The 18543-nt window shown below is 46.3% G+C and overlaps 1 protein-coding gene across 2 annotated transcripts in view; it reads left to right on the forward strand.

The window, feature by feature from the left end:
- GALNT7 (polypeptide N-acetylgalactosaminyltransferase 7) overlaps positions 1 to 18543 on the forward strand; it is a 108831-nt gene that overhangs the window by 83228 nt on the left and 7060 nt on the right. For both annotated transcript variants that reach the window (XM_038398383.2, XM_038398382.2), the window contains exons 8-10: positions 2936 to 3058; positions 11035 to 11253; positions 18107 to 18205. In XM_038398383.2, coding sequence (XP_038254311.1) covers positions 2936 to 3058; positions 11035 to 11253; positions 18107 to 18205 — 441 coding nt within the window. The remainder of the gene's footprint in view (positions 1 to 2935; positions 3059 to 11034; positions 11254 to 18106; positions 18206 to 18543) is intronic.

Below are 18543 nucleotides of genomic sequence, written 5' to 3' on the forward strand. Positions count from 1 at the left end.
TGTTGAAGGATAGCCACCCTCAGGTCTGTAATCGAGTGACTGGAGAGATTGAAGTGTTCTCCGACTGGTTTTTGAATGTTATAATTCTTGACGTCTGATTTGTATCCATTTATTCTTTTACGTAGAGACTGTCCAGTTTGACCAATGTACATGGCAGAGGGGCATTGCTGGCACATGATGGCATATATCACATTGGTAGATGTGCAAGTGAACGAGCCTCTGATAGTGTGGCTGATGTGATTAGGCCCTATGATGGTGTCCCCTGAATAGATATGTGGACAGAGTTGGCAATGGGCTTTGTTGCAAGGATAGGTTCCTGGGTTAGTGGTTCTGTTGTGTGGTGTGTGGTTGCTGGTGAGTATTTGCTTCAGGTTGGGGGGCTGTCTGTAAGCAAGGACTGGTCTGTCTCCCAAGATCTGTGAGAGTGATGGGTCGTCCTTCAGGATAGGTTGTAGATCCTTGATGATGCGTTGGAGAGGTTTTAGTTGGGGGCTGAAGGTGATGGCTAGTGGCGTTCTGTTATTTTCTTTGTTGGGCCTGTCCTGGAGTAGGTGACTTCTGGGTACTCTTCTGGCTCTGTCAATTTGTTTCTTCACTTCAGCAGGTGAATCATGGTGGAATTCCTCAAGGGCTTCTTTTCAATGGGTCCAGATGACGAAGATGTCATCAATATAGCGCAAGTAGAGTAGGGGCATTAGGGGACGAGAGCTGAGGAAGTGTTGTTCTAAGTCAGCCATAAAAATGTTGACATACTATGGGGCCATCGCAGTGCCGCTGATTTGAAGGTATACATTGTCACCAAATGTGAAATAGTTATGGGTGAGGACAAAGTCACAAAGTTCAGCCACCAGGTTAGCCGTGACATTATCGGGGATACTGTTCCTGACGGCTTGTAGTCCATCTTTGTGTGGAATGTTGGTGTAGAGGGCTTTTACATCCATAGTGGCTAGGAAGGTGTTTTTAGGAAGATCACCAATGGATTGTAGTTTCCTCAGGAAATCAGTGGTGTCTCGAAGATAGCTGGGAGTGCTATCAGATGTCTAGAATTATAACATTCAATGCCCAGCCCACCCCCCACTGTTCCTCTGATGTTCTTGTTAACTGCTGGAAATGGCCTACCTTGCTTGTCACCATGAAAGGTTTTCCTCCTTTCTCCCTCCTGCTGCTGGTGATGGCTCATCTTAAGTGATCAGTCTCCTTACAGTGTGTATGATAAAACCCATTGTTTCATGTTCTCTGTGTGTGTATATAAATCTCCCCACTGTATTTTCCACCAAATGCATCCGATGAAGTGAGCTGTAGCTCACGAAAGCTTATGCTCAAATAAATTTGTTAGTCTTTAAGGTGTCACAAGTACTCCTTTTCTTTTTGCGAATACAGACTAACACGGCTGCTACTCTGAAACCTGTCATTAATGGGTTCAGATCACGTGTGATAGTTCAGGACCATATTTAATTATAAACATTTAAAAGCAGCATTATTTAGTCTACATTTAAACTTTCTTTTTTCGTAAATTTAATGGATGACCTTAAAGTGGTGTGTGTTATTGTGTCAGCATTATTTTTTCACTTCGGTGGTTCTTCACCTCTTTTTTGGTTTTAGTGTTACAACAGTAATGTTGATGGATAAATGGATTTTCATTAACTGGAGGCTTGATCTCTTCAGGATGTCAACAAAACCCATTAAAGGACACCTGTCAGGAATGGTCTAGGTCAGGGGTGGGTAAACTACAGCCCGCAGGCCACTTCTGGACCGTCAGACATTTTTATTTGGCCCTCGAGTTTCCACTGGGGAGCTGGGTTAGGGACTTGCCCCTCTCCAGCACTCCAGACTCACAATTCCCTTGATGAGCACCATCTTCTGGCATGCAGAGCCACACCGCGCAAGTGCGACTTCATTGCGCTGTTTCCGGGATCGGAACTCCCTCCCGGTCTCCTATGGCTCTACCCTAGAGAGCCTCAAAACCACCCAGGGGCCGCACCAATCCCAGCTAGGGTGCCTCCGCCCATGACAGTGCCTGGTATGGCCTCCTTGGAGTCACTGTTGGCAGGGCCCCTAGGAATCCCCGGTACTGCCCCTGTAGAGCCCCCCACCCTGCGCCATACCCTATGTGTCTCCCTTCCCCTCGCTAAATCCCTTATAGAGCCCCCATGCTACACCCCATAGACTCCCCTCCCCCACTAAGCATTCATGCCCACTATACAATTTCCATACCCAGATGCGGCCCTCAGGCCAAAAAATTTGCCCACCCCTGGTCTAGATAATACTTAGTCCTGCCCTTAGTGAAGAGGACTGGACTAGATGACCCCTTGAGGTCTCTTCCAGTCCTATGATTCTATGAATATGTGATTAGGATTATCTCCTAGTTTTGGTGCAATTTTCTTAAGATTCTCCCTAAGTCACTGCTACTGTACTTTGGGATGGACAAATCTATCCAGAATAGAGTAGTCCAGTGAGTTACCTAAGGGTTCTATGTCCTCATAACTTCCATTAGGAAAAATATTTGGGGTGAGTATAAATGCAGGAACACTGCCTAGGATGATGAAATATGAGCTGAAGTTTAATAAAATAAATCCTGACCAGTTGCAGTTTCTGTATACCCATTTATTTCGGTCTTTGCAAATAGTCATGGAATAGGATCTCAAAACCATGATTTATAAAATGGTGTTTGTAAACATATCCATTGTAGAACAGAAGAATGTATTGAATACAGCCCAGGACTTTTATTTCAAGCCCTCATTGTTAATTTTACTTCAGGCTTAAGCATAAATTTATTTTATGAGCTCAGCATGTTATCCAATTAATGTAATTAATTTTTTTTACTCTATTGTAAATTAATTTTTATTTGTTTGTTTTGTTTTGGTTTTGGTTTTTTAAGTTTAGTTTACATGTGTATTATCAACTTTTCCACCACTCTTTTTTCTTGACCTTGTAGATCTGGCAATGTGGAGGGAAGTTGTTGTTTGTTCCTTGTTCTCGTGTTGGACACATCTATCGTCTCCAGGGTTGGCAAGGAAATCCACCCCCAGTGTACGTTGGGTCCTCTCCTACGCTGAAGGTGAGACTTCACTTAAAACTGCTGAGTGGTTTGACCTTAAATAACAATACTTGTACACATTCTACATTTCTTCTTTATTACAAGTCTTCGTGTATATGTCTCTATGGGAGTGTGCCACCATAGAATGCACATGTGCCCATGCACTTGTAACCAGAGAATGCAAAACGGTGTCCACAAGCCCTTGCCTGCACAGAGCAGAATCTTGTGCCTTCAGATGAGAGCATATAAGGAGGCATGGACCTGCTGTTACCCGGTTCCTTTCAACTGCCTGCGGCTTGAGACAGAGCAATGAGTGTCCATTGATTCTCAGCTTCCTGCCTTTCTTTGTATGCTATTTTTATTCTTAATTTTTTCCCTTTATTTTCTTAATTATTTAATTTCTTTAGTTTTATACAGTTGTTTAGAAGAGGACTTAACTTCCCACACACCCCACTGTGTTATACCGAAGACCCCAGGATTTAAGCCCTACCATACCTGCCACAGGTCTTTTCCCAGGAGTGATGAGCATTTGAGCTGTGTCCACTGTCTCAGAGACATCCACGTCCCATTTAAGTATAAGGTTTGTATAGGATTTAAAGGCAGGTCTTGGAAACAGGGGTGGCTAGACTGAAGCTTCTACTAAGGGAGTGTTCACTAGCTCTCTCCACTCGTGTACGCCGGCCTCAGTGTCCCAGGTTGCCCCAGTGGCAGCATCACCTTCAGAGTTTAGGATTTCTAAGAAACTTCTTTCTCTTTCCAGAGAGCCTAACAAGAGGGGTAGGTCACCCCATAAATACCTCTCTAAGGAGACCTCACATCCTGCAATGGGTACAGCTGAGGTTCTATCAGAACCTGGTACCAAGCCACCAGTACCCCACAAGAAGCAGCATGTGGATGAGGTTTCTAACAGACAGCACAGGTAGCAATCTACCTCAGTACCGACTGATCCTTCCAGGCACTGAGATGTGCACAGGCCTCCAACGCGCACTCTGATACTATTACCTCCCTTACACCAGGGCTCTGAGGTTGGAGAAGCTCCTCATCAGTCCTGTGCTCAACATCTCAGCAATGCCAGGCTCCAGCATTGAACACAGCCTTCCAGATTTCTTTTCCTGCAGGACCTGTTTATACCAGAGGTATTGGAGTCTTCCCTACTGCGATCCTCTGTCTGGGCCCCATCCCCAGAATTGCTCAGATGGCTTGAACCTAGTTGGACCTCCAGCTTTCAGTACATCACCCATGATTGAGACTCTCCCCTTCAGCCTTGAGGATGATTCTTCTTCAGACTCTGAGGTCTAGGTACAGGGCTCTTTTTTGGTAACTTACCACTACAGGCCACTGAGCCAGTATTCTGGAGACCCCACCATATGTCCAAGAGCCAGGAATTATGAGTATCTGTGGGGACTATTTCCCTGTCCACCCCGTCAGTGGGTTTACTGGAATCCATTGGATTATCTCTGTGAACAATTTTATAGGGTTCCAACCAGAAAGAGACCGCAGTACCGCATCATTCACAGGCACTGACTGGCCAACCTTCAGTACTGCATGATCATCCTCTGGTACTTTATGCCCCCTTGGCAACAGGAGATACCTAAGAACAGTATGAAGGGAAACTCACCCCCATCAGCTAAATCCTATTCATCCCTAGATGAAGTGGTAATGCCACCGCCACCACCTTCTTATGCCAATGATATTCAGGCCTTTGAAGACCTCATGAAACACCTGGTGGAATCTCTCCAGATCCCATTAGAGGAGATCCAAGAGTCTCAACTCTCCTTGATAGACATATCAAATATCACCCCACAGGGAAAAAATCACCAAAAAATGAGGCTCTGTTGTTGCCTCCTCATGCAGACTTTCAGAGGAGGAGATTTAGACCTCAGAGCAGAGGACCATCCCCTTCTACAGCAATATCATCTGTAAGAATGAAACAGTTTTGACATCTCGGTCAAGGGGCCTCAAACAATCTACCTTCCACTTCCTCCTTGCCTGGGCACAAATTATTTTAGACAGATGGATTTTGGAGGTGATCAACATGCAATAGTGTCACGCTGCCTGGAATGATTTATGACCATGAGTGTCTGTCTCAGGGCAGATTGTAAAAAGCAGGACAGACACCCCAAACTGGGGATATGTTCTATAATTAGATTTCAGCAAGCCAGTAACAAATGTGAACTTCTGGATCAAAGTTTTACCACAGAGTCACAGATAGTCCCCTTGGGCAGTCTAGGTAAGCTGGACTTGGAGATAAATGGTCACTTACCTGAATATTTTGTGATTTTTGGTATTACTCCCAGTCCCAAGACCCCAGTTCAGTTTGTACCTTAGATCTCACCCAAAAGACATAAGAGCGTAAGAATAGCCATACTGGGTCAGACCAAAGGTCCATCTAGCTCAGTATCCGGTCTTCTGACAGTGGCCAATGCCAGGTGCCCCAGAGGAAATGAACAGAAGAGGTAATCATCAAGTGATCCATCCCCTGTTGCCCATTCCCAACTTCTGGCAAACAGACACTAGGGACACCATCCCAGTCCCTCCTGGCTAATAGCCATTGATGGACCTATCTTCCATGAATTTATCTAGTTATTTTTTGACAACACTGTTAGCCAATCCTATAGTAAACTAGCTAAGGATTTGTTAACCAGGAAAAAGAAATGAGTTATTTACAGGTTTAAGCAGGCAACATATATGCACAAATGAGTTTGTCTGTGACTCCAAAGGTGACGGATGTAGTACAGGACCCCGGCCTTCCGTGAAGCCTGAGCTCGTAAGCTGGAAAAATACGCCCCCCTGGCCGACACCCTAAGAGCGAAGGGCTACGAGGTGCAGATGGATGCCCTGATCGTCGGAGCCCTGGGCGCTTGGGACCCCTGCAACGAGCATGTGCTGCGGACCTGTAGGATCGGTCGACGCTACGTACGGCTCATGCGGCGCCTCATGGTCTCGGACACCATCCGATGGTCCAGGGACATCTACATTGAACACATCACCGGCCACCGACAGTACTAGGAGGTGTGAGCCGGTATGACATCGTGCGTCAACTATGGGAAAGGGACTGAGAGACTTTTTCCATTGGACCATATGAACTGGAACCATAAACTCACTGAACATTAAATCCCACCAAATGAGGGTAGATCCATCCTCATCATCGTATCCGCTCATTATACTCCACACCTGAACATAGCCATTATATGGACAACATACCCCCATATCTCAATGTCTGTACTTTGACCTGTTAAACTTTTACCCCCAATCTAGGAGTTTGCAGATTATGTATTTTTTACGCCACCCGTTCCTAAACTGAAATTTGCACCCCTTGATAATCTGTACCTTATTCCCTGATAACCAGAAACTTCTATGCTTAAACTCTGTGCCGTTTTCTTTTTATTTCAACATTATCTCAATAAAATTATTAAATCTGTCATTATTGAATGTCTTTTCAGGGCTAACCCAGGTTGATCCTGGCAATTTATGTTCATGGAAGATAGGTCCATCAATGGCTATTAGCCAGGAGGGACTGGGATGGTATCCCTAGTGTCTGTTTGCCCAAAGTTGGGAATGGGCAACAGGGGATGGGTCACTTGATGATTACCTGTTCTGTTCATTCCCTCACAGAGCTCATTAGAAGATGTTCTGTTCCAACTATTTCTTAGTTCCCAAGAGGGGCAGAATCCTTGACTTAAGAAATGTGAACACCTATATCCTTTCCCAACACTTCAGGATTGTGATGCTAGCCACTGTAATCCTATCCCTATATCCAGGAAACTGGTTTGTTGCCCTTGACCTCCAGGAAGCCTACTTTCATGTACTTACCCACTAATCCCAAAAACATTTCCTACGCTTTAAATTAAGCTCAGAACACTACCAATGCAGTCATTCCCTTCAGCTCTCCACAGCCCCAAGGATTTTTACAAAGTTTCTCTCAGGAGTGGTAGTCCATTTGCATCAGTGGAGCATAGCAGTATTCCCTTACTTGGACAATTGGCTCCTCAGGGGTTGATCATTTCTAGAGGTCCTATTTGCAACCCCCAGGGCTCTAGCCCCGTTTCACTCTCTGGGCCTTCACATCAATAGAAGGAAATCCACACTGAGCCTAATCTAAAGAATTGACTTCATTTGAGCAACTCTAGATTCTCTAACTGCCACAGCCAAAGAGAGTCTCCACTTTGTCCATTCTAATCTCAATAATACAACGCAGTGCACAAACAATTGCAAGAACTTGCTATAACTCATTGGCCACATGTCAGCCTCCATGTCTGTCATGCGTCATGCGAGATTTCACCTCACGTGCCTTCAGACATGGCTAAGGTCCAGATACACCCCAAACAGACAGTCTTTCCAAGCGCATCACAGTACCTCAAAGTTCTGGACTCAGATGGTGGAAGGAACCACTGAAGTTCTGGGAGCCCCATTCTCACATCCCTCACAGATACAACAGATACTTCTGAGATGGGAAGCTCACTTCCAAGGGGCCACAGTCCAGGACAAGTGGTCTGCATAAGAGGTTATGCTGCACATCAACATTCTGGAGCTGACAGCAGTTAGTTACACTCACCAGTACTTCCTTCACCCCATACAGGGTCATTCCATCAGTGTAATGCTGGACAAAAGAGCAGCACTATATTATCAACTGATGGGGCAGAGCAAAATTCCAGTCCTTATGCTTAGATTCATTAAGTCTATAGAACCAGTGCATTTCTCATCAGATAGAGATCTCCATGGTCTATCTTCTAGGCCTCCAAAATACAGTTGCAGACTCCCTGAGCAGACATTTCCTTCAGGATCACAAATGGGAGCTCAACGATTCTGTCTTCCACAGTATGTGCCAGATTTGGGGCTTCCCAGAAGCAGATCTCTTTGCCACCCCAAACAACACAAAAAGCCACCTTTTCTGCTCCAAGGGAGGATACAGCTGCCACTCATTGAGAGATGCCCTCATAATGCTGTGACCCCATCCCCTATTGTATGCTTACCTGCCTCTACCTCTAATGCTCAATCCCTTACTCAAACCATGTCAGGAAAGAGCAAGGGTTCTCTTCATAGCACAGCACCAAGACAAGTGTGGTATTTGAACCTCCTTACCTCTGTGACAACACCTCTCTGTCTTCCTATCAAGAAAGATCTCCTGACGCAGAACTCAGGGACTCTGATCCATCTCAACCCCTCCTCCTTGAAGCTGAGAGCATGGTTCCTGGATAGTTCTTGAGCATGGAGCTAACCTGTTCAGGTGAGGTCCAGTCAGTTCTCCTATCAAGCAGGAAATCTAGTACTCACAAAACGTTTTCAGAAGTGTAAATGCTTCCACTTCTGATGTTCCCCTTTGCTCTTCCCAAGCCTCAGAGGTTCTGCTCTCCAAATCCTGGACTACCTGTTGGATTTAAAGATGCACAGTCTGTCATTGAGCTTAATCAGGGTACATTTGGCCGCTGTAACAGCCATCCATTCATCTTCTGAAGGCTTCTCAGACTTCGCCCACCCTACTACAGCTAGATTCCTCAAGGGTGTATGCAATTTATTTCCCCCCTGTACGGAACCCAGCTCCCCAGTAGGACTTCAGATTGGTTCTCAGTTCCCATTTTGAACCAATGGTGGTCTGTTACCTCTCCACATCTCCAAGTCTTCATTCCTCATAGCCATCACTTCAGGCAGTGACTGGGAGAGCTCAGTGCTCTTATGGCTGACCCACTATATACCACCTTTTATAAAGATGAAGTTACACTACATCCTCCTCCTCGCTTCCTCCTGAGGGTCTCTTTGGAATACCACATTAAGCAAGAGATACACCTGCCTGTGTTCTGCCCAAAAACCTCAGACATCCAGAGAGTGAACCAGCTAACGTAGACTAGGCATCAGAAGGACCCTCACCTTCTACCTTGACAGGATTAAGATCGGCCTAAGCTATGTGTGTAATTTGCAGAGGGGATGAAGGTCAACCTGTTTCCACTCAAAGACTGTCTAAGTGGGTTTTGGGTTGCATCTTAATCTGCTATGAACCGGCCAGGATGCAGCTAGTTCGTTTATAGAGTGACAGCACGTTCCACTGGAGCTCAGTCCACATCTGTACTCTGCTAAAGGATGTTCCCATAACAGAAATTTGTAGTACAGCAACTTGGCCTTCCATTCATATCTTTGCCAAGTATTACACCATTTTACCTGCTTCCAGAGATTATACTACCTTTGGTGATGCAGTCCTCTGAAACATTTTAGACTTGCCTCTTTAGCACTAACTTCCTGGCTGAGTTACTGCTTGTGAGTCTCCTACAGTGGAACATATATACTTAAAGGAGGAGATGTTACTCCAGTAACTGGAGTCCTTAGAGATGTTTTTGTTCCTATGGATGCTTCATGTCCTGTCCTCCTTCCTCTCAGCTCTGGAGGCTCTGCTTCGCAGTCAAGAAGGAACTGAGTGACAGGAGGTCCATGCCTCCTTATATACCATCTTTTGGAAGCCACAGGCGCTGCTATGAGCAGATGTGAGCCTGCAGACACCACTTTGCATTCTCTGGTCAAGAGGGCACAGGCACATGGTGGAGCACCCACCCACAGGACAAAATATCTTGAAGAAATCAAGTTACTGTAAATTACCGTACTCTCTCTATTTAAAGAACCCTCATTTTTCTTTAAGAATAGTCAGTAAGTCCTTGAAGCACTTGTTTATATGAAAATTCCTCATCAGGAATCATTTTTTCCCTATTGAGTAAAATATACATCACTACCATCCTCATAAATACTGTGTGATGCATTCCTGTGCTATAATAATATTCTGTTCTAGTTTAAAATGCAGTTCTGTTCTGAAAGTGACAATGTAAAACTGATACCTTCTTACTAAACAGGTCTCTACTCCATTGTGTATTCAGTCATATCTGCTTACTTCAATGACAAGAGTGTTTTAATTGCATATTGTTAACATTGTCTGCACCATGCTGAAAGAAAGAGAGAACCATCTGTGACAGATACATTCAAATACTACAGCGATGAGGTCCATATAAAAATGTGTGCTAGACACCTCACATAACAGGTAGCTTGACAGCTTACTCCAAGGAAGAAAATGAAGACCGGGGAAGGGGGGAATAAGACTGCGTGTGATAAGATTGTGTGAAGTTAAAGATCATTTTACACTTTTTATTTTCATATATATATGTTTATAATCGTAATTCCTGTTAGTACTGCCGAGCCAATGCAGGCATGGGAGAAGAGATGGAATCTTTCTTGTGTATCAGTTGAACTGTTTAAGGCCTGATCCACACTTAAAACTCAGGTTGAAAAATGTATGCCCCGAGAGATGTCATTAAGCCAACCTATGTTCCAGTATAGACACCACTAATTCAATGGAAGAATTCTTCTGTCACCCTACCTGCTACCAAGAGGTTAGGTGGGGGGATTAACTACAGTGACAGAAAAAACCCTTGTGCTGCTGTAGCAAGTGTCTGCACTACAGCATTGCAGTGACACAGCTGTGCTGCAGTGGCATCTGTAGTGTAGACAAAGCCCTAAAATCCAAATTACTTGTGGTATCCAGTTGGGGGTTAATAGGTGTCACTCTCTATTTTAATGCTAGGAAGTGTAGAAGGTGAAAATAAACTGCAGATGACACATCACATTTTCAAGAGTATTGCAGTCAAATGAACAGCACTGTTTTCATTCTATTCATAAATAAGGTATCTTTTTCTTCAAAAAGAGAATTCCCTAGACTTAGTTATAATTACAATCTTCACTAAGATTTCAGAGTGGTAGCCGGGTTAGTCTGTATCAGCAACAAGAAGGAGGAGTACTTGTACCTTCACTAAGCTCACTTACTTATGCTAGTCTTACCCCAAAAATACAGCACAAAAGTAGCCTTTTTATATATCTTCTGTTAAAGGTGGCAAGTTGGGTGCATATAACTCATGTATTGACATGTTTATAAGAATTCTTAAATCTGTGGGATTAAATTCCTCATACATACAAGATATTGATTCTGTTTTGCAGTAGTGATGTTTTTTTCCCCCCCCATACAGAACTATGTCAGAGTGGTGGAAGTTTGGTGGGATGAGTACAAAGATTACTTTTATGCCAGTCGTCCAGAGGCAAAAGCACTACCATATGGGGATGTATCTGAGCTGAAAAAGTTCCGTGAAGATCACAACTGCAAAAGTTTTAAATGGTTTATGGAAGAAATAGCCTATGATATAACCTCACACTATCCCTTACCGTCTAAAAATGTGGACTGGGGAGAGGTATGTACAGTAAATACATCTAAAATCAGTACATGCGATAGGTTTTTAAAGTTGGGAGTCCACAATGAACCCTCTGTAACTTCTTGTACATGATAAATATTTTAATATTTAAACAGAAAACAAAGAATTATTTTGGTTACTGTTTATAAATGTGGAAAATGAGGGAGATATGTATATTATTTTTTTACAAGTATGGCATGCACCTCAGTTTGTTTAATATTATCCTGCCCAAGTGTCAGGAGTTAAATCCAAGGAGGCCGTTAAGTGGCATGCAAACAAAACAATACAATGACAAAGATATGGCTCCTTAAGGGAACAATGGGTGAAGCTATTAATTGGGGGGATGCCTCTGCCTGGCTTCAACCTGGTTGGCATGTTTTACTCTTCTCAAGGCTAAAAGGCTAAGATCATAGAGGATCCTAAACCTTCAAGATGCTTTCCTAAAGAAGAATGGGGGGGGATGAGTGGGCTGTCAGCAGCCATGGCTAGATATGAGTTTCTGGCAGACAGACTTGCAGAACTGCAGCAGGCAGGCTGGCTCTCCAGAGATGGTAATAAACTGGACCTACCCAAGCTATGGATAGAGTAATCTTAGGCAGACTAATATGTCTATGCAACATGTAGTTGTTTAACCCATTTTCTTAGATGCTGTGTTCCTTTTGGCAAATCATATTACTTTGTTTTGAATAAGCTACTTTTTGAGTCACTTTAACTAGCTGCTGGTCACAGATCTCCACAGATAATGAGCTTGCAGGTGCTAAAACCACTGGAGCCTGTCAGGTTGACTCATTTGGTAAATAGGGAGGCTTGCAGCCCAGAGATCCAGTGTAAAAAGTGGCAGAAACATGGAGGGGAGGAAGGTAGCAAAGCCTGTCTCCCAGGGGTGAATGTGAGAGGGAGTTAAAGTGTTCTAAGGCACAGCTTACCCAATAACCATGACACTAAATAGCAAGTCCGGATAACACCTGACACACAGGTATGAAAATACTGTATTTCTAGAGTAAGGACAGGAGATCAAATGCAACAGTAAGTAACCAAGTCATGATGTTTTAACATGTGTTTTTTATTAGTTCTACATTTTTGTTGAGAATTCTTTTGTCTGTGTCTACTCTTCTTCATTGATGTTTATAATCCCGAGCCCTCCTTTCAGAGTAAGAATGTACTTTGAGAAGAAACTTGGAATCACAATATGGTATTCAGTGCTCTTTACTATTTTTGAAGTGGGGGCCACTTTGGCAAAAAAACTTCAATGTGAAAGCCACACAGGGTGGGGTCGAAGTGTGAGAGATGGCCCAGGGTAGGGCAGAGGGTAGAGTGCAGGGGTGAGGGTGTTAGGGTGGATGAGGGGTTTGGGATGCGGGTGGGGGCTCAGGGCTGGGGCAGAGGGTTGGGATGCAGGGGTGAGGGCTGCGGGATAGGGGTGAGGGGTTCAGGGTGCAGGAGGGGGCTCAGGGATGGGGCAGAGGGGTGGGATGCGGGGGTGAGGGCTGCGGGGTGGGGATGGGGGTGAGGGTTCAGGGTGCAGGAGGGGGCTCAGGGCTGGGGCAGAGGGGTGGGATGTGGGGGCGAGGGCTGCGGGGTGGGGATGGGGGTGAGGGGTTCAGGGTGCAGGAGGGGGCTCAGGGCTGGGGCAGAGGGGTGGGATGCAGGGGTGAGGGTTCAGGGTGCAGGAGGGGGCTCAGGACTGGGGCAGAGGGGTGGGATGTGGGGGTGAGGGCTGCGGGGTGGGGCTGGGGTGAGGGGTTCAGGGTGCAGGAGGGGGCTCAGGGCTGGGGCAGAGGGGTGGGATGCGGGGGTGAGGGTTCAGGGTGCAGGAGGGGGCTCAGGGCTGGGGCAGAGGGGTGGGATGCGGGGGTGAGGGCTGCGGGGTGGGGATGGGGTGAGGGGTTCAGGGTGCAGGAGGGGGCTCAGGGCTGGGGCAGAGGGGTGGGATGCGGGGGTGAGGGCGGTGGGGATGGGGGTGAGGGTTCAGGGTGCAGGAGGGGGCTCAGGGCTGGGGCAGAGGGGTGGGCTGCGGGGGTGAGGGCTGCGGGGTGGGGATGGGGTGAGGGTTCAGGGTGCAGGAGGGGGCTCAGGGCTGGGGCAGAGGGGTGGGATGCGGGGGTGAGGGTTCAGGGTGCAGGAGGGGGCTCAGGGCTGGGGCAGAGGGGTGGGATGCGGGGGTGAGGGCTGCGGGGTGGGGATGGGGGTGAGGGTTCAGGGTGCAGGAGGGGGCTCAGGGCTGGGGCAGAGGGGTGGGATGCAGGGGTGAGGGTTCAGGGTGCAAGAGGGGGCTCAGGGCTGGGGCAGAGGAGTAGGATGCGGGGGTGAGGGCTGCGGGGTGGGAATGGGGTGAGGGTTCAGGGTGCAGGAGGGGGCTCAGGGCTGGGGCAGAGGGGTGGGATGCGGGGGTGAGGGCTGCGGGGTGGGGATGGGGTGAGGGTTCAGGGTGCAGGAGGGGGCTCAGGGCTGGGGCAGAGGGGTGGGATGCGGGGGTGAGGGTTCAGGGTGCAGGAGGGGGCTCAGGGCTGGGGCAGAGGGGTGGGATGCGGGGGTGAGGGCTGCGGGGTGGGGATGGGGTGAGGGTTCAGGGTGCAGGAGGGGGCTCAGGGCTGGGGCAGAGGGGTGGGATGCGGGGGTGAGGGGTTCAGGGTGCAGGAGGGGGCTCAGGGCTGGGGCAGAGGGGTGGGATGCGGGGGCGAGGGCTGCGGGGTGGGGATGGGGTGAGGGGTTCAGGGTGCAGGAGGGGGCTCAGGGCTGGGGCAGAGGGGTGGGTGTGGGACATGGGTGAGGGCTCTGGCTGGGGCCGGGGATGAGGAGTTTGGAATGCAGGCAGGCTGATCCAGGGCTGGGGCCAGAGGACTCACCCCAGCCCTCTCCCTGCCGGCAGCAGCTAGCTCTGGGGAAGGGATGTTCCTCTCCCCTGCCGGCAGGCAGCACAGTAGCTCCAGAAGGGGCCCTCTTTCCCCTCTGCCGGCAGGCAGCACGGGAGCAATGGGGGAAAGGGGCACTGGGCACACTCTCTCCCCTGTCAGCAGCAGGGAGCTCCGGGGCCGGGGGAGAGCCCCACAGGAGCCCTGCAACCCCAACTTGCTCCCCTCCCCAGTTCCCAGACACCCGCAACCTCTCTGCTCTCCAGGTCCCTGCTGCCTGGCCCTTTAGAGCTGCTGCGCAGCTATTTATAGCCTGCTGTGTGGCTGCGCAGCTTAGAGAGAACTTAGGGAGCTGCACTTAGGCTCGATGGGAGCTGGCACTGCAGCGGGCCTGGCAATGAAGAACACTGGTGTATGTCGAGAAGGGATATCTGGAGACAATTACTCATTCAGAATAATCAAGATATTTGCATTTGAATGTGACTTTGAAGGCTGTTAAAATTACTGGGACATCACAGATTCAGCATTCTCATTTAATTGCAAGAAAAACTACTTGGCAGGGTTTAAATTCAGCGTGTGATTTACAGGAATTGAATGCTCTTTCACAGATTTACAGGAATTGAATGCTCTTTCACAGACAATCCTAGCTGGGTTTTTTACATACTCCTTTGTAGGATTCCCTGCTCAGCCAGGGAAATGCCTTGGCTTATGAAGATCGTTTATTAGTCCCCCAGAAGCCCTACCCGGTCTCTCCCCATGAGTACACTGAACTTCTGCAGAACCTGGAGGCAGAGATAGTGAATGTTCTAACTGGCAGAATAAGAAGCCCTGTGTTCCATCCTACTTCTTAGTCAATTGGCTAATCCATTAGATGTGCAAGGGAGTAGTTTAAAGAACTTCCTCTTCTGTGGGTAGGAAGGGTCTACTTATATGACTTCAAGAGAGCAGTGGTGCAGTACAGATTTGTCCAGTGCACAACAGGCATGTTGGGAATCTGTCAGGGTCGATTATGAGACCTTTGAAATTGTCTGTACAAAGTGCATGTGAAGATGGACAAACAGTCCTGCATCTGGGAGCCTGGGGAAGCAAGACCATCTCCATCAAGGCAAATCTCTTGCCCAAGAGTTAATACAAAGCAGTACATTAGTGGATCAGCTTTAAAACTGTTCCAAAGTCCACCTAAGGTGGGGAAAATGTGTCAACATCTAGCTCCTGACTGAGCTGTGAGAGTCACTATGATAGTGTCTGGAAAAAAAGAAGGCAATGAGAGACACCTGACAGAGAGCATCCCTGAAAAAAGGAATTGAAGCCAGCATCCCCTGGGACTTGGATGAAGTGACAGGGAAGCTTGAAGTAGTGTGACATCAATCACAGTGCTATGTCCTCAGGCTTCTCTGAAATGTTTTTGATTTCTCTTAATTGATGGCCAGCAGTCATTACACAATGTTTACAGTATTTTAATGCTCCTTTGTTGCACTTTTAATAACATTGCCTCAATTGTATTTCTGGGTGGCCAAAAACATTTTTGACTCTGCTACTTGGATATCAGGTTCTTTCCAGTCCTATTTTTCTCACATTTAAAGGATTCCTTCACTAAGTGGATGGCTGCTTTTTATTGTAGCCTCTTGGGCTAGTTCGTGTAAATCCTTCACTAATTTTCAGCTGTTTAAAACACCCTAACTTGGCAGGTAGGTTCTCCCTCCTTGTTTGTGGAATCACTAGAATAGAATGCTGGTGAACAACCAAGTCACTGATGTAGTTAGTCATTACCTGCGTGTGTGTTCTCTCTGCGTGCTGCATTGGCTCTGGCCAGATAGGCTCTGATTGAACTTCCCAATAAGACCACAAGACTTGGTTTAGTAGCGAAGGCACCCGGCCAGGCTCCCCGGACCAATGTCTGCAGTTACACTAGCACATGTATGCCTGTAACAATGGACCAGCTTGGTGAATGGCAGGATTCTCCATTCCCCCCAGGCCAGTCAAAGACACTCCCTCTGAGATTCTTCTTTATACACCAATACAAACAATTTACATATTGCCCCTGTGACATGGTTAATTACCACCCTTTTACCTTGTACATATTGGGCTTATCGATCAAAACATCTCTATTTATCACCCTGTCATCCTGACCTTATCTTTAAGAGGGGGTCAGTGTGTCCTTGTATCGGCTCTGGGGAGTGTGTTTGCATCCTACTTGGTATCTAGGTGGTCTGGTACCACCCTTCTGGAAGGTGTTTACATGAGTTTCCTGTGCCTAGTACTTCTGAGGAATGTGTATATTTTTGCAACACCAGCCCTATTCTTGCCAGGGTCTGTAAACCTGCAAGCAGGCATGTTTTATAACGGGACCTGACTTCTGCTCACAGCCTGACTTTTGCTAACTTTATATTAGCAAGGCTTGACCACTACTTCAGTTTAGACCTTTTATACAAGGGTTCGTGACTCAGGCTCTCTCTTTCTACTATAACTGGGTTAATATTTGACTGGAAATTTCATGAATCCCTGCTGTTCGTGACTTCCAAAGATTGGTGATAAATGTTTGGGAAGACAGCTGTGATAAATATCCATAGATTTATAGAATTTAAGGCCAGAAGAGACCTTTAGATCACTCTAGGCTGCTGGCCAGTCCCCTCAGCCCAGGAAGGAGTGACACCATGTCCAGAATCTGGTTCAGACCCTCTTCTCAGGGCTTCCGTTTTATTTCTTCCACATAAAATTAGTGCAGCACATTGAGCATCCCTTTCCCCGTAACTGGGGTGTTCTGTAGGGGCTTATCTATTCACTATAGTTTTCCATTCTACAGGCCACTTGCCTGACAGCCAGACCCTGCTTCCTCCTACAGGAGTCAAACTACTTACTGGTAGCTCTAGCTCTCCTTCCTGTTACTGCCTTCAGGCTCCTGGCAGCTCTGTTCCAGCTGAGTCACTTTCTGCCTTTTTATAATCACCTGATCCTTTGCTGATAGCTACCTCCCAGCTATCATATGTGAAGCTAGGCCCAACTCCTCTAAAAGGGAATTTTTGGCCATTCATCCCGTGACAATTAACTAGTCAAACAATATGTATATGACAGGCTCTTACAGTTCACCCAGTTACCCCGGCATTTAGCTCAAAAACTTGTTTGACTGAAGCATACTTTCCAGACAGGCATCCAGTCTTGATCTGAAGATATTAAAGGAGACTTTTTTTTCCAGGTTAATCACCTTCCCTGTTTGTTTGGGGTTTTTTTTTGCCTTATTTCCCATTTTAGTTGCCAATCATGAATCATTTAGTACCCAGTATTTTTCCCCCCCACATATCAGATAAGCGCTCAGTTTTCTTTTTCATTGAGCTCTTTAAGTCTCCCAGTGTATACGGCATTTTCTCCATACTTCAAATCATTTTTGTAGTTCTTTTCTGCACTCTCTCTAGTTTTGCACAATCTTTTTTAAAATGCGGACACCAGAACTCTACAATGTTGAAGCTTTATCATAGTAATTTTCTGACATTCGGGTCAAGCTCCATTTCATTTTAAGTCTGTACAAAACAACCTCCTATCTCATCCCTCAGATCCTCTCCTAGGTGGGAAGCCCGATCAACCCTAATTACAAGCCCCTGCTGCACACCATTTAGGAACATGTAAAGAATTGAACATCCTTTCATGGGGATGTTCATGCATAAGAAACCAGGCCTACACCTGAAATACCATACCTGCTCTGTATGAATATGGTAAATTTGAAATCAAACTTCCATACAGTATATTCACTAGCATACTTATGTCTGTTATCTCACAATAGCTCTCAATTAGTATGGCCAGTTGGATTCATAAAACTTTCTCCTGATAATTTAACATCCTTATCTCATTTGATTCAAATTTCTTGCAGTCTTGCTTCAAATATCTGTGTATACTATTCGTTTTGGAGGACGATGAGTAGGATATTCTTTAACTTCTTTGCACTGGAGGTCTTATTTTCCCAAGGTCTAAACTAAAGTGCAAAACCCTTTTTCTCCTTCCCCCCACAGATCAGAGGCTTTGAAACTGCTTATTGCATAGATAGCATGGGGCACACCAATGGCGGCTTTGTTGAACTTGGACCATGCCACAGAATGGGAGGAAATCAGGTAAATAACCTTGAGGCGAGAAGTTTGAAAGAGACAGTTGATGCAATGAATAATCATAAAGTTGTTTCTCTGATAAAGTCCCTAAAACTACTGTGCTTACCAAAAAGTAGAATAAATGTGGGGAAAAAGTCGTGGACTGTGTCAGCTTTTATGGGTGGGAATTTGGGATTTGTTTCCACTCAGGAAATATTCCCCTTACCCACTGTGGTGCCTTAGTTATTACTTCTCAGAACTGTGATATAGTTATAGGTCTGCAATGCACTGATGCACTAAATGGCTTTCCACTACCAGAAACAAGGAATCAAATACAAATTAATTCATAAGTGAAGCTGAGTTAA

This window comes from Dermochelys coriacea, chromosome 4 (assembly GCF_009764565.3).
Source record: "Dermochelys coriacea isolate rDerCor1 chromosome 4, rDerCor1.pri.v4, whole genome shotgun sequence".
Classification (NCBI taxonomy): Eukaryota; Metazoa; Chordata; order Testudines; family Dermochelyidae; genus Dermochelys; species Dermochelys coriacea.